This window comes from Herpailurus yagouaroundi, unplaced genomic scaffold, assembly GCF_014898765.1.
Source record: "Herpailurus yagouaroundi ecotype Mexico unplaced genomic scaffold, PumYag 100, whole genome shotgun sequence".
Taxonomy (NCBI): Eukaryota; Metazoa; Chordata; class Mammalia; order Carnivora; family Felidae; genus Herpailurus; species Herpailurus yagouaroundi.
The window spans coordinates 32,237,004-32,253,156 of record NW_024412391.1 but is presented as its reverse complement, the minus strand read 5'-3'; the positions used below and the strand labels follow the sequence as shown (position 1 = coordinate 32,253,156).

Sequence of the window (16,153 nt, the reverse complement as noted above, 5' to 3'; positions counted from 1 at the left end):
GTGTGAGCCGATGAAGCCCTAACTCAGGCAGTGGGGTGAGGGTGAACAATGAAGAGGAAATGGTTTTGAGAGACTGTTAGGAAGGGAAATCAATAGAATATCGTGAATGGGTGAATGGTTACTCGAGGGAGGCTGAGAGATACCAAAGATAACATCAAAGTCTCCACACTGAGTAAACTGAGTAAACACAGACCTTCTATTAATTGATAGAGTGAAACTGTAGCTGGAGGCATTATTTAAATGCTGGCAACACACTCACCATTACAGAAAGGATTGCTTTCTTTTGCTTTTTTTTAAGTTTATTATTTTGAGAGAAAGCATGCGCATGCGTGAGTGAGTGGGGGAGGAGCAAACAGAAGGGGAGAGAAAATCCAAAGCAGGCTCTGCACAGTCAGCATGGAGCCCAACACGGGCTCGAACTCATGAATCATGAGATCACGACCTGGAGGTGAAACCAAGTGTCGGATGCTCAACTGACTGAGCCACCCGGGCACCTCGGGATTGCATTCTTTTAAAGCTGAAGGAGGGGCCACAAATCAGGAGTTCCTGGGAAGAACAGTGTGGCAAAGGACTAAAATTTAAGTTCCTAAATCCAGTTAAAGGGTTCTTATTCTGGTTGTGATGTAGTAGGCACCTTGTGTTGTACTTTTCCCTGACTGTAACTAAAAACCTAGGCTCAATATATAAGGCAAGTCTTGGAGGATTCTGACAAGTAAATAAAAGGGGGTGGGCAAAGTAAGAAAATCAATATTCAAAGAATGATAGTAAAATAGTGTGGGTTTTGTTTGTTTTGTTTTTGTGTTTTGTTTTTGTTTTTGTTTGCCTTTCTTAATCTCCTGGCTTAGCTTGTCCTGTCTCCTGGAACTACAAATGGAAATGGGCAGAAAAAACTCCAAGCAAAGGTCTTCTGGTCAGAGGATTGAGGAAAGGATCTTCCTGTGGGATGGAGTACTTTTGAGCCTATACCCTCCTCTGAATCCCAGGAACACAGTGCACACCTGCAGTGGGGACAGTGAGGACAAACACAGTGGCAGCAGTGGCTTTGATGGGTTATTTTTTTTACATTCACTGCCTGGTCCCCAGGAAGACAGACTGTCTGAAGTGCATTACAGTGTGTAGAGGGTCAAGGCTTGGCTTTGACTAATTGGTTCCGAGCAAGCAAGAGTGCCAGGAAAAGGAATCTCTGTGAGGTAAGAAACGTGAGGACTGTCACAGAGAGGAGGCATGTAGAGAAAGGCATTTTTATGTTTGTTGTACAGTGCCCCAAGAAGCACGTACATTCAACAGATCAGAATCAACATAATCAAGATTCTGACAGACCTCTGGTCAGTTCCCAGGATCTTCCTGGGTGACACACATGTGGGTGAGACCAGAATAGTACGTAGAGGCATTAGAAACTATACCGACATCAGAATCACAACCTTCGGAAGGTGGTTCAGGACTTGAGGTTCAAATCTAACTGGACCAATTGTCTGCTGAAATAAAAAAAGTCGATCTTCTCCAGAAGATTTTAACGAACCCAGAGTATCATAATATTCAAAATGTTTGCAATAGAACCCAAAATTACTTGACATTCAAAGAAACAGGATAACTAAACACATCTCAAAGGGAAAAGGCAATTAATTAACAGATGCCAACCCCAAGATTCAGATGTTGGATTTACAGATAAATACTATGAAGCAGCTATTGTAACCATGCTCCTTAAAGTAAAAGTGAACACTCTTGAAGAGAAAGATACAAGTTCTCTACAACGAAACTGAAGCTACAAAACAAAATAAAACGAACAAAAAAAAAAAACCCACAAAAAAGCAAAAATTAAACAAAAATTAAACTTTTACTGGAAGGCTCAGTAGCTGAATAGAAATGGCAGAAAAGAGTCAATGGACTTGGATCAACAGAAATTACCTAATTTAAACAAGAAAGAAGACAAATTGAAAAACACATGAGCAGAGCCCCAAGAGCTTATGGAACAATACCCAAAGCCCTAACATTTATGTCACTGGGGTCCCAAAAGAGAAAGAGTGGTGCAGAAAATATATTTGAGGAAATAATGCCTGAAAACTTCCCAAATTTGGAGGATGAAATAAGTTTACAAATTCAAGAAACTCAGTGGACCCAAACAGGATAAAGAAAGCCATGCCCATATACATCCTAAAGAAATTAGTGGAAACCAATGATAATGTCCTGAAAGCAACCAGAGAATATTATACATTATTTACAGGGAAAGAATACAAATGACTGCAGACCTCTCACTGAAAACCATGCAGGCCAGAAGACAGTAGAGCAACATTTTTAAAGTCCTGAAACAAAACAACTGTCCACCTAGAATTTAATATCCAGCAAACATATCCTTCAGGGATAAAGGTAAAATAAAGACATTCCAGATGAAGGAAAATGAAGAGAATTCTTCACCACTAGATGTACTTAAAAAGAAATATGAAGACAAGTTCTTTAGGATGAATGAAAATGGTAACGGGGGAAAGTGAGAACCTCCATGAATGAAGAAAGAACAACAAAAACAGTAAATATATAAGCAAATATGATAGACTATTTAATGTTCTTAAATTTTTAAAAAGAACTATGACCGTTCAAAGTAAAAATTAAGGCATTATCCAATAGGGTTTTCCACAGATGCACACATGATACTACATAGGACAACCACAACATAACGTTACTTAATTTGAAATGGCTAAAATACCAACTCTAAGTAGACTCTGACAAGTTAGGTATGTATTTTGTAACCCCAAAAGCAATCTCTAAAAAACGATACCAAAAGATATAGTAAAAAGAGCCAATAAACAAATTAAAATGGAGTGCTTAGAAACACAGATCCAATTAAAAAGGTCCCTTTTAAAGTGAAAATGCTTGAGTCCTCAGCTCGGATTCTAAAAAGCAAAGGAGTTTCCATGTATAACACACCAGTGTCCAGCCCACTTCCCCCAGCCTGAGCCAAAAGACAGAATTACCTGTGAAGTTTTGGGCTTTGAGGTGCAGATCATAGAGTTTGTGGATGTAGCGTATATACATCTCTTCCTTGTTCAGTTCAGTCTTATAGAAGTTCTGTACAAAAGAAAACAAGTGTGGATAGTTCTTCAACAGTCAGGCCTGCAAACAGCTGCCTTTCACTCTGTAGAAGGTCTGTGTCTTAAACCAAGACAGTGGACGCATTTTTCCATATAAATGTCTTGTTAAAAATTAAGTAAGGAGGCCCAGTGTTATAGTTTTAATGCAACACTCTCCGTGGTAAACATTACCTAGCAATTACTGGATAAGCTGGTAAGTCTTGGGGGGGTGTTACTACCATTGATTCACATTTCTTTTGTACCCTCTATATTGTTTTTGATGGTTCTACTGCCTATTCAACTAAAAAAATATTTAAAATATATGACAAATTAATCTGCTTATTAAATTTGACCATCGATATTCAAAGGATAGCTAATTTCAGATTTCAAACATATTTTACTCTACAGAAAAAAAATGTTTTCTAACATCTTGGTAAGGATGAATAAAAATGATGTAAAAGCATTTTTCTTCTCCTGAGGAATTATGTAAAAGAGGGTCAATGAAAATGCTCTTCATTTTTAAGGTATTAGTCTGCGTTTCCTACTTGTGTTACAGTTTCAGTATACCCGGACACATTATGTTGGCTTTTGAAAGGTATAAGCTATAAACATCCACATGTCTTCCTTCGGTGCACTGTACAAAGTACACTAGCCCTCCCTGAACTTAGTAAACTTGGAAACAAATGTACATAGCATTAGATTCCAGCACAAGCAGCATGCTGTAAGACTAAATGGGGCACTTTTTGTTAGCAGATCACTGTACATTACAAAATCCCTGCCGAGTCTTCTGAACCACTATCACTATTGTTGACTGATCTTAGCTTGTATGGGCAAGAAGGAAAATGAACAGTGATAAGGGGATAAATCTGTTGACCTGAAGGAGTGATGGGTTTTCTTTAAGGGGGAAAGGCCAGGAATTCTGAAAATCTTTGAAACTGATTAGCGAGACAGGGCTCTGGCGATGAACCAAGCTAGCCAATGTGGCTGCTTAAATTGTACTTGGCTTAAAGCCCAAGGACCTTCTGTCAAATGTACTTTCTGTCCACTACCTAATAGTTGTCTATTCTTCAATAGGAGAACTCTTATAACCTTGAGGCACTGACATTTAGTTGAATGTATCATAAAATTTTTCCTTCCAATTTATACCATTATCCTCCTCCTTTTCCTCTTGTCTCCTATAGATCTTGGCATTCTTTAAAAAACTAAGTAAATAATGTGATTCACATCTCTCGTCTTATAACCCAAACCATTTTAATTAGCAGGAATTGGTGTACCATCAACACAAGTCTAACAACCTCACAGCGGGTTTTTTAAATTATTAAGGGATGATTTGCTCTAATAGTTTTCTGGTAAGAAGAAGCTTTCTTTGAGAACAAAATAAGTGATCGCTCTATAAATGAATCATTCTCCTTAAAGAAGAAGAGGAGGAAGAGAGGGAGGGGGAGGGAGAGGAAGAAGAAGAAGAAGAAGAAGGAGGAGGAGGAGGAGGAGGAGGAGGAGGAGGAGGAGAGAAAAAGCAGAAAAAGAAGAAGAAATTTCTCCAGTCAGCAGATGAGAATTTTTCATATATGTCTGGCAAAACTTGCGACACAAAGAACAAAATAATAATTACATTTCCTAGTATTAGTCATGTCAAAGATTACGCATTTTTACCAATTTAATACTACACTTTTAACTTCAACCTTGTGAAGGAAGCCAGAGTTCTCTGGAAGACAGTCTGGAAATAATCTTTCCAAAGAGTTGAGAAAAATCTCTAAGACGAAGTGAGTAGCTGAAGAGAACTATATTACCGCTACAAAGCATCAAGCACTTTCCATATGGACTAAAAGCTAAAAAGATTAGCTTCAAAGTTACGCATTTGGTACTCTGATAATAAGCATTCTTGTGCTAGTTTGAAATTAGAACTGCTTTCAAAATGTTAACATTTTCTATAGAGGCTGTTCTTAGTCAGTGCAAAGCCAGCAGGCTACATTCTCTGTGTCAGGTAAATCCTGCTGGGGCCTCTGATTTTATTAAATCTCTGGCTCATTCCTACTGGGGGCTACACACATTTTGGGCAGAGCATTCATTCCTTCATCCAGGGAAACAATCTCTTCCATTCTGCCAGTTGAGGACATGAACCTAGAGTCTGTGCGTGTACCTGTTTACCTCCACACAGAAGACACTGTGGAAGAAGATGGACACAAGGGAAGGAGATTCTTCTGGAAAAAGGTAAAAGTTGTCCTTTGAGGTTATTTATGAGACTTTGTGACCAGTATTGCTGAAAAGCTGGGGTTAAAGAGACGAGCTAAGAAGACTGAAAGCTTATAGAGCACTTGGCTCTTCTTCCCAAACACTGATGCACAGAGAGGAACACAGAAGCAGTTCAGGCTGAGGATCTCAAACGTGGCAACGGCTGGCAATAGCAGGCAAGACACTGGGGTAACACACGAGGAGACTTAAAAGTAGGGATGACTATGCTGAAGGTTAGAAATGAGAGCTCAGAGGAGAGGTAAGTGGGCTGACCTCAAGAGTCTGGCCTAATGGCCGGAGGTCACTGTTGAGTCTGAGGACAAAAGAAAGCTGTGGAAGAAAGTACACAACAAGATGTGGCCTGAGAGAGGACTCTTGAGTCTCACTATTTTTAGTGACTGATACTGGAGGTGGAGATGCAATACACGAATTCAAAGTGAGGAACGAGCCGTGGGTAATGTAAAGAAGGATGCAGGCAGATGTGCAGAGGCGAAGGCCAGTGCAGTGAGAAAACAGAGGAGGGGAACCAGTAACAAGGCAGTCCTAAGACAGCACAAGTCCTGAGTGTTGAAGATAGACTTTAGGGGGAATGAACAAAACAGAATGGAAAGACTAAAGCCAGTGAGCTAGAACAAGACAGAGTGAGAGTGGAGGCAAAAAACATTTCCAAGGTGCTGGCAAAGAGAGAACAGCCTGGCCCATGAGTGATTCAAGCAATCAGAGTCAGGACAGGAATGTCTGTACAAGGACTTAGACTAGCTGGTGAGGTTTTGTCTGTTCTGCAACATAAGAAAAAGAAGCCATGGAACTCACAAATTTAGAACTGGAGGCAGTCACATATTACTGTATTTCAAATGTGATGAAGGGAAACTGTCAAAAGCCTCACTATACCCTATATCAAAATATATAAAAAAGAATGTCTCTGTCTGGATATTCTTTAGCTCTGTGGTGAGAATACCACCCTATTGAATAGTTAGTGGTGAGGATATTTTAATACAATTTAGTATTCCAGGCCAATTCTGGTTTAGCCTGTTTCCCTTATTACGTAATATTTGTTTTACTCTTAAAAATGTCCTGTTTGGGTGACAAATTATCCTGTCATCCTACTTTTAATTCAAACCTTAACAACAGTGGTATTAGAAACTTAATTTGCAAACAAGCTAGAGAGTGAAAATTAGTGCGTTAAACACAAACTGTCTTTGGTCACAGAAGAAATGACTAATATTCATTAAAATGTGAAATGAATATAAGGAGGAGGACAGGAAGAAACCATCTACACGGAAGTAAAGATACCTTTATCTGGGGATACTGTGCCTTTTTCTAGGAAAGCAACCAGAAACTTCTGGATGGTAAAGTAGGGCCACAGGACAACACAGGGTATCACTCTGATCTCACAGTGCTGTAGGGGATGTGGTGGGAGCATTCTGCGATGTTCGCAGCTGAGAATTTTCTGGGACTAAATTGAACCTGAAGCTTGCTGTGCTTCTTTTGAAACCACTTTCTAAACTCTTCTAAGAAACATCCAGATAAAAGCACACTGCAAACTAAGAACAAACAAAACAACATTTCGATGAAAAAAACAAACATTAGGATATAAGGGGAAAAGGGGGAATAGTTTACTAACCAGAAGGCTAACTGTGCAGCCAATCTTTTTGCCATCTACCTCTCCCATTTTCATGCAGTCCCTAAAAACAAAAAGCAATAGTCAGAACTCGGAACTTCCTTCCTAGGGGAAAACACAGTTTCTTCTTTTAAAGGGGTTGGGAAAAGTACTGTCAGAGACCGGAGGCAATTTGCAAGTTGCCATTGAGTTGCCCTTGAGACAGAGGCTCTGGGGACCAGGAGCATGCCCCAGGCTGCATGATCTTAGGCGAGGTTGGAAGCTCAGACACTTCTGAGCACCAGTTTCTGCTGAGAATTTCACTTTGCAGAAGGACTATGCTCCCTCTCAGTAGACAGGGTGCCCTAGGAGAAAAAGGAGTGAAGATGTGTTCTTATACACCTCCCTCCAGTGGGTTGAGAAACAGTTGGATGCCTGGCCATCAACAATGAGAATGAGGGTTCCCCTTTGTAAAAGAAAAATACCATGCTTTAACAGTTTAGATAATTTAAAAATCAAAAAATTACATCTATGAAAGATAACAGTGTGCATTTCACACACCGCCCGACTTTCATAAGAAAGCAGGACTGTACAATTCTCTGTTATACTGTCTTCAGCCTAAAATCGATGGATCTCCTGGTTCTATGGCTGAGTCTAAACAGCAAAAAAGATTTCTTTACTAATGAGACTCTGAGAACCTTCTCAATTCACTAAGACTTTGAAAGAACTGTCAGCCAAAACAAAAGGGAGGAAAAAGGGGGAAAAAATCAAAAACTTAGAACCAGCTAGTTAGAAATCCATCACCTTATTGCACAAGGTTCTGTGGTCTGATTATCAACTCTTTGAGCGATTAACTCAAGCGGAAAGTTGACTGTATTCTAACTCTTTGATTCTCTAGCTGGAGCATAGCGCATCTGGGAAACATGGGACTTCGCTTACCTGTAATCTAACAACCTTTCCATTAGACGAGTTACAGTGGCAATTAATGAAACGCCACTCTCCCTCCATGTTTCCCGCTCAATTTTCTTTAGTAGACTGGAAAAGAAAGAACCCAGGGCATTTTCAACATTTATTTTTATCAGTCACCATGACAACCATTTTACTTTCATCAGTACCTTAAATGCCTTAGCAACCACTGCAACATCTCACAAGTAGCACGATTTGCAAACAATGTCTTACCTAGGATAGGGACCAAATAGTGGAATTCTAATCCAGGAAGCATTGACAAAGCAAATTGATTTTCAGATTATCCAAGTCATAAAATATGAACACATGCATATAATCATATTTTCAAAATATACAAGCACCTCACAGATCAAAGACATTTCCCTCTAGCTTCTTTCTTACACTAACAGAGGCTTGAGCCTTACCACAGCAAATAACACTATGAAAAGCGAAAACAGGAGTACCTCTAAGTTTCCTTTAAAATAAGATCTTGGTTTATTCACATAAGAATGTTTTCCTACCTCTCAGTGGAATGCATCTTCATCCAGGCAATTTTACTGCAATGCAACTGCTAGAGGAAAATCCTTGTACAGACGGTATGACGTTTTGCGTTTTTTCCCTTCCCTTCACATTTGCCCACTCAATACATATTGTACTATCTGTGCACTCACTCAACAGTTTCATTCATTTTGTCATTAATCACAGAGGATTGTCTATGTGGTAGTTACAGCAGATCGATGACAAGTGCCAAACCTCATCTCTCCTCCTACATTTCCCCTAATCTTAAGCACCTTGGAGCACAGGCACTATGTAAACACAAAATAATAATAATAATCACAATAATTAGGATAGGTTTGACTTTCACTCCTGCCCCTTGGCAAATTAAGCATACACTTGGCAAAGGCTTTATGACTGAACTTCCCCCAAAAGATAAAAGTAAGAACATAGGCATGGCAATGTGAGGATCATTCCCTTCCCCTCCGAATTTAATGATCATTTCTGTCTAAAAAATCTTGTTTCCCTTTCATCTTGGTTTCAGGAATAACTGAGAGAGAAAACATTTCTCACAAGTGCAATCTAACCCAATCACATATTGCGCTTAGAGGAAAAATAAACATTAAAGAAAAAAGCTATTTTGCCAAAGCCTGCTTGCTTGCTTGCTTTTTCTTTCCTTCCTTCCTTCCTTCCTTCCTTCCTTCCTTCCTTCCTTCCTTCCTTCCTTCCTCTCCTCTCCTCTCCTCTCCTCTCCTCTCCTCTCCTTTCCCTTCCTTCTTTCTTTCCTTTCTTCCTTCCTTCCTTCCTCCCTTCCCTCCCTCCCTCCATCCCTTCCCTTCCTTCCTTCCTTCCTTCCTATGCTATGTTGTCTCTCAATTTTCCTTCCCCCTTCTTGCTATTGCCATTCCAGTGCCCAGCCTTCTGTCTTGTCTTCTCATCTGTTGCCTGTTCAGCCCTGACCATTTGTTTTTCTGGTTTATTCTGAACTGCTTCCTAGATTAAGTTGGGGGAGGGAGGGAGAGAAGTAGCACATGAAGGGATGGAGCCTGTCCTCACTAATCCCCCAGGAAAGGTCCCCTAGTTTGTTTAAAATGTGTTTTCTTTAAAAACAAAACAAAACAAAACAAAATAACCTCTGAACAGCACCTGTTTTGAGCTTAAATGCCAAACTGGTATTGAACCAAGTAGTCAAATGAATGCCAAAGTAATGCAGGATGATGTAGAAGTTTCCCCAAGTGACAGCCCACACCTCATATACTTTACAGGCTGAAAAACAACTCAAGTTAAGTAATAATCCTAAAAATACATAGAGACTTCTTTTGTGGGCATGAATTTCATTAATTTGCACAGCCTCTTGATGCAGTGAGAACTCAGAGCTACATAACCCTCTTGTAAGAAGAGGCACAGCCCTGCAGACCCCACTCCCTTGACTAATTCCAGACCCAGAGGTTAGAACCAAGCCTAGTACCCAATTCATCTGCAGCCAGCCTTGTTCTTTCTGTCCAGAAGCTTGTTCTCCCAGTTTACCTGATACAAACTGAGAAGGGGCACCTATCAGCAAGAAGAGACAAGTCTTTCTTGATAACTTGGGCGAGACTGGGTATTTTTATTTGGTCTATAATCATGCACATGGGCCCATGTTGAGTATACAGGGGAGTCCTCTGATAACAGTGAAGGGTGTTTTTATTGCTAATTGATAGGCAATGGGCCTTCATAACACTGGAGAGCACGATAGACCACAGTCCTGTAGGATGACATTATGCTCAATAGGCTCTTACCCTATGAAAGAACATCAACGGGGGAGGTAGGATTTGACCCTAAATCTACTTCTCTATCATAATGCAATGGTATGGAGGCCATCAAGCCTACATAAAACATCTGTGTCTGTCCACGCTCTTCTTTTTTTTAATTTTTTTAAATGTTTATTTATTTTTGAGAGAGACAGACAGAGTGTGAGCGGGGGAGGGGCAGAGAGAGAGAGAGAGAGAGAGAGAGAGAGAATCTGAAGCAGGCTCCAGGCTCCAAGCTTCCAGCACAGAGCCCAATGTGGGGCTCGAACTCACAAACTGAGAGATCATGACCTGAGCCAAAGTCGGATGCTTAACCACCTGAGCCACCCAGGAGCCCCTGTCCACACTCTTCTTAACCCAAAGTGTTAGATGCCTAAAATATGTATTGCATAGCTAATGCTCTGTCTCTAAACTAAAATTAAATGTGTCATCACTAAATAAAGACCCTGAAAGAATCTGGAGACTTATTTAATTATTTAGAGCAACATATGAGGAAGAAGTGAGAGTGATGGTATCTCTTCTGGAAACCCTACTGTGCACTCCTACAGCATAGTCACTGCAGTGCCCCCAGCCCTAGAAGAGTACCCGGCACAGGGAGGTGCTCGATAAATGAAACCCAATGGGTGAACCAAGTGGAGCCAAGGGAATTAGAATTTAGTTCTGATACTCTATTTGGGTTATATCACTATTGGTGTCTATGTCCTACAATTTCAGCATTATCAAAAATAATAAATCCTGACTCCTACTTATTTCAAAAAAATGTAGTATGGGTAAATGAAGATAACGTTAGGGTTGATGAAAGGCAAAGTGAGCTCTTGGGAAGGAAACTGCTACACAAAGGTCAAGTCTCCTTCTAAGGAGGCTATCTGGGCAACTATTACATTTTAAGGAAGCAGTGAGCTACATTCAGCTTCCGAGCAAATTTTATGAAGTTTCAGATATGAATTACAGAGAGCAAATGAGAGCCTGTATCATTATGTTCCTAATTCATAACGTGTGCAGTGACTCATGGTGCTTATACTAAGTCTTTGTGATTTCTATTGCCAAAAAGCATTTTATTGTTTCCTGAAATACAGCTAGATTTTCACTTTCTTTTCTGAGCTCAGGTGGTAATGATATTTAATTATTACTTTTAGGTTTTATTTAATCCCAATATGCTGAATATAAAGGCATGAAAGAAAAATATTTATAGCAACATTTCTAATAATGTGCTAAAAATCATAAAAGAGAAATAATCTCCATTGAATGAATCAGGCACCTTGAAACAGTCCTAACTATAGACGCTTAATATATTAATTACTAGTTTGATTCTAATGTCAAGGTACATCTTCTATTTCAAAGCTACATTTATATACAAGCAATCCAAATTGCATGCTATAGGCCTTTATTAAAGTAGATAAGAGGCACTATAAAATGATGTATTTATTAATCTTGTGAATTTATTATACATAATTAATCACAAATCTCAAGAGATTCATTTCACTTACTGCTTACTCATTTTAGTTCTTTGTTCAAACCAAGGACTAGTAACCGAAATGAGAGCAGTTTTCAAAGGCAATTTATTACACTGGATGAGGTTTTAATCAGAATTCTTGCTAAACTCCAGCTGTCATGAAATACAGACGCTTTGTACACTAGAATGAATGAGGGCTTGGTGAATAATTACTAAAAGTTCCAGTTTAATTACAGTATCAGAAGAAAATGGTTTTGTTTAGGAATCAGCAGAAAGAATGTATTTTATCATCACCCACCACCATCCTAGGAAATCTGTATACCCCTTCTTGGCTTTTCCTTTGAATGTAATTTTCTTAAAAGCTTCAGGGATGATTTTCAATCAGGCAAGTTTAAATCTATCAGTCACTAATAATACTTTGTAAACCTGTATACTAATATATCTTCTTTTCCAAATTAATCATAAAATGAATTATACAACTTGGCATTTGGCTATCAGTTTTAAAGCATTAATAGTTGTTGTTTTTTTTTTTTTTTTTAAAGTAGGCTTCATGCCTAGTGCAGAACCCAATGTAGGGCTTGACCTCACAAACCTGAGGTCAAGACCTGAGCTGAAATCAAGACGCTTAACCGAATGAGCCACCTAGGTGCCCCAAAAGCATTAATAGTTTGACGTGACACTTAGGACAAGTAAGAGTATATTTTGTAATAGAAAAGGTATCGCTGAATTATTTTTGCACTTCTGAAAGAAGTGCAAACATTCTCCAAGCACAATGAGGTAGTCCTTCCTTCAAATAGAAGCACTCTATCAATATCCTAGGACTGAAAATGACTGAGATCCACAGAAAATGTAGAGAAAACAAGTGTTAGAATTAAACTCCTAAAATACTAAAACACTCTCACATATCCTCTCTGGCCATCTCACACAGTGGATGAAACCTTGGTATAAGCAATTCATCCTGCACTTGGTCATATTCTGCCCTTCTGTCCATAAGGACAACTTCAAAGTCTCCTTACAGCACTCTTGTGGTATTTAGCCTCCATTCAAATCCAAATTAGAGAAGTTACTAAAAATGACTTGCTTCTGTGATGTTCTAATAAGAAACATTCAGAAAGCAATTAATAATGGTGGGTGAGCAATGGGTATCGATGAATTAAATCAAGTATTGAAAAACATGCCAACTATGTTAGTTTCGCCAACAACAAATCAGCCAAGGATATCTTGCTTTGGAAAGCATTGCACAAGAACTCGAGAATCACACCATTTCCCACGCCCCGCCCCTCCCACCACCCCCACCGTTAACCCTACTTAAAATCATTATCTTGCAGCCTGGTTTTAATTCTGGGACTTGAAAAGAGTGAGATTTGTTACATAACACATGTGACCTGACCTCATCAGAGATTAAAATAAGCAGACGTGTCTAATCATCAACACAATAAGATCCATTTGCCAGAGTTCGGCAATTATCCTTTATTTCACACTCCACAAAGACAAAGCATTCCTGCGAGACCCAAGCTGTCTTTGCAGCTCTCAGCCGCTAAGCACGGACACAAAATCCTCTGGATGGAATCAACATGAGATAAACATATTACTCACATACTGTTGAAGAGCTCACGGTATGTTTCATCACCTTTGCCTTCTGACATCAGGCTATCCAGTTTGTCAATTAGCTTAGCTTCCACCTGAAACATACCCAAATATTACTCCCTTTCTTTCCCTTCACAAAGTGGGATTTCTAGGCAAACTGAAACATACTCAAGTCTGCAAGGGAAAAGGCAGCGAATTTTGTGAAAGCAACATTATCATAAGCTGCGGTTAATAGCAGATATCCCCTTGGAATTCTAGGGGCTAATTTAGATAGAGTAGCACAACTTCAAACTCCCGGCAGGGTAGCGTTTGCTGCCACCAAAGACATCTATTTGTTGACTCAAACACAAATGCTTGCAGCCCCACTTAAACATGTGAATTTTTTTAAGAGCTATAAAAACTGGCAAGTCCTACTTATTTATTTATTTTTTTAAAAAAATCACTATATGTGTAAGAACATTAGCAGAGTAACATACCCACAGACGTTAATTTAAATCTTTGATGTGTTTCATATTTTTTTTCTTTCTCAAAACAGTTCGAGGTTGCCCTAAATCTCTCTGCTCAAGATGAGAACTTGCCTTATCCATGTACAGATGGTAGATCCATAGAAATATTCTAAGTCAGCAATAAGCTACATGAGAGAGAAAGGACATATTTCCTGAAAAACTGTAGTCAAAACATTTATATCTTCGAGAATGTAAATCCTTTAGGCCTTGAGTATCAGAAAAAGCAGAAATAGCCCCTTCATCTGTCTGAGGCAGCAGAGACAGAAAATGAAACACCCCTGCATGGCCAGAGAGAGGTAAGCAATGACAGATTGGGAGGGATATGTGACATTGTCAAAGGACTAAGCTCAGTTATTCCTTTGAATCAAATTCTAATAAGGGTATGAAGACAAAAGGAAAGGACAGTGGGGTCCCCCCCCCACACGAGAACAATTTTAAAATAGCCTTTTGTTCGGTGATTAGCTTTCTTGAAAAGAAACGTAGATATGGATACAGGAGAAAGCCATGCTTCCGGCAGTGGGAGGGTGCTGCGTATGCATTCAGCTTGCTCAGACCGTTGACAATCATTTCTAAAATTTGAGAGAGGCTTCACTGGGAGAAGCATGAAGGGGGCGCCAGATCCTCCAAACAGGTGAGCGTGTACAAGTTAGTGCGGGACAGCGCCGACAGAAAGGAAGCCTACCATCTCTAACTTGAGTAACCTGGCATGGCAAATCAGCTGATTTCTTACGTGATCTGATTTTGTAATAAAAACATCTATTCTTTCCAAAACTGGAGCAGACCTAGCAGAACCTAGTCAACGAGAAATGATAGGCTCATCTCTTCAGAATCTCCTTTGCAAGAATTTCCACTGCCTTCCTGTTTAAATTAATTCTCAATGCTTCAAGCAAAAAGCAATAAAACATTCTGTGCACCAAATGGTCAAAACTAAGCCATTCACCAAATGCAGTGTGTGAACCACTGAGAGGCCAATGATTTTAAGAATCGTTAACCTTCCAATTCCTCTGTGTTGTGGCCAACTGGGAACAAAAAGAATCTCTGCCAGCTCTTTAACAAAGACTTGGAAGTTGCAGAATTTTTCAGCTGAAAGGGATTTTAGGGCTTCCACAGGGGCTCGGGGGAACACGAACTGGAGAGGTGACCAAGGCCATATGAACGGGAGAAGGCAGGCAAGGCTGGAATCTAGGTCCCTTGAAAGCCTGTTCGATACTTATTTCCCAACTCAGAGTGGAATCTGGTAGCTCAGAGAAGTTCAAGCAGAACTGAGACTCTTTCAACTGTTCTGAGAAGCATGTCCACCTACCTGTTTAAAATTGCCGGTCCGTCTCTGCTCCCAGTCCATCATGTCATGAAAAATAGGAATCATGACATTCCGGAGATCTGGCTGTGGTATCAAGGTCACTTCTAGGAAAGGGCCAATCAAGGCAGGGATAAAATGAAGCTTGTGCTCTCCTAAATTGAATCAAACATTCAAGTTTCAGTATATCAATCTTAAGAAGATTTCAGAAAATTTATATTGTTCAATTTATTTAAAATGATTGCTAGGAGTACATGCAATTAGAGTTGTCTCTCCAGGCAAGAATATATTTCCCTAAGCAGATATATAAACAGTAAATTTCCATATGTTGATTAATATTTCTCCATCATTTTATATTAAAAAACTAGGGATTTACTTTTTCACAGTTAAAAAAAGCTGTAAGATACCATTAAAAATTACACCACAAATTAAAAATGATGAATTAAAATGACACCAAAAGTTAAATCATCAGGAATTGGTTATGTATACTATTATATAGTCACACATTGAATTTTTTATGCAGTCACTAAAAATGAGGGTTAGGAAGGAAAACAGGCCAAGTTTCTCAATGCGATTAACCGAAAAAGCAAGGCATAGGGTGCCTAGGTGGCTCAATCGGTTAAGTGACTTCAGCTCGAGTCATGATCTCAGGGCTCGTGAGTTCAAGCCCTGCATTGAGCTCTGTGCTGATGGCTCAGGAGTCGGCTTCAGATTCTCTGTCTCTCTTCCCCCTCCCTGCTCGCTCGCTCTCTCTCTCACAAAAATAAATGAATGTTAAAAAATTTTTAAAAAGAAAAAGCAAGGTAAAATACAGTATGGATGGGTACTTCCTTCGTTAAAAAGACGAAACGTGTGTGTGTGTGTGTGTGTGTGTGTGTGTGTGTGTGTGTGTGTGTGTATGTATGTAGTGGTAAGTAGTCAAGAAGATTTATCCCCTAATGTTAACCACAAAGGTTATTATCTCTGGGTGGTTAAAATAATAGGCACTTTTTATATATGAAAAAAGTGGTCCATGCATCATACAATTTTTCTTATGTTTTTAAACATAATAAACACACAGCCTAAACAAAAAAGTAAATGGTAGTTCAAAAAAAAAAAAAAAGAATGTAACAATTTTCTAAAAAGATTACAGTGTAACGACAGTGAACTCAAAATGGTATAATTACCAAAGTACACAAAGGTATGG

General features: G+C 39.3%; 1 protein-coding gene across 7 annotated transcripts in view; it reads right to left on the bottom strand.

The window, feature by feature from the left end:
• DOCK4 (dedicator of cytokinesis 4) overlaps positions 1 to 16,153 on the bottom strand; it is a 436,196-nt gene that overhangs the window by 45,303 nt on the left and 374,740 nt on the right. For 5 of the 7 annotated variants that reach the window (XM_040472219.1, XM_040472215.1, XM_040472222.1 and 2 more), the window contains exons 31-36: positions 14,974 to 15,122; positions 13,174 to 13,259; positions 8,074 to 8,100; positions 7,834 to 7,929; positions 6,919 to 6,979; positions 2,967 to 3,060 (exon numbers count right to left, since the gene is read on the bottom strand). In XM_040472219.1, the coding sequence (XP_040328153.1) occupies positions 2,967 to 3,060; positions 6,919 to 6,979; positions 7,834 to 7,929; positions 8,074 to 8,100; positions 13,174 to 13,259; positions 14,974 to 15,122 (513 nt within the window). The remainder of the gene's footprint in view (positions 1 to 2,966; positions 3,061 to 6,918; positions 6,980 to 7,833; positions 7,930 to 8,073; positions 8,101 to 13,173; positions 13,260 to 14,973; positions 15,123 to 16,153) is intronic. The other 2 variants (XM_040472216.1, XM_040472218.1) reach the window with 1 other exon arrangement.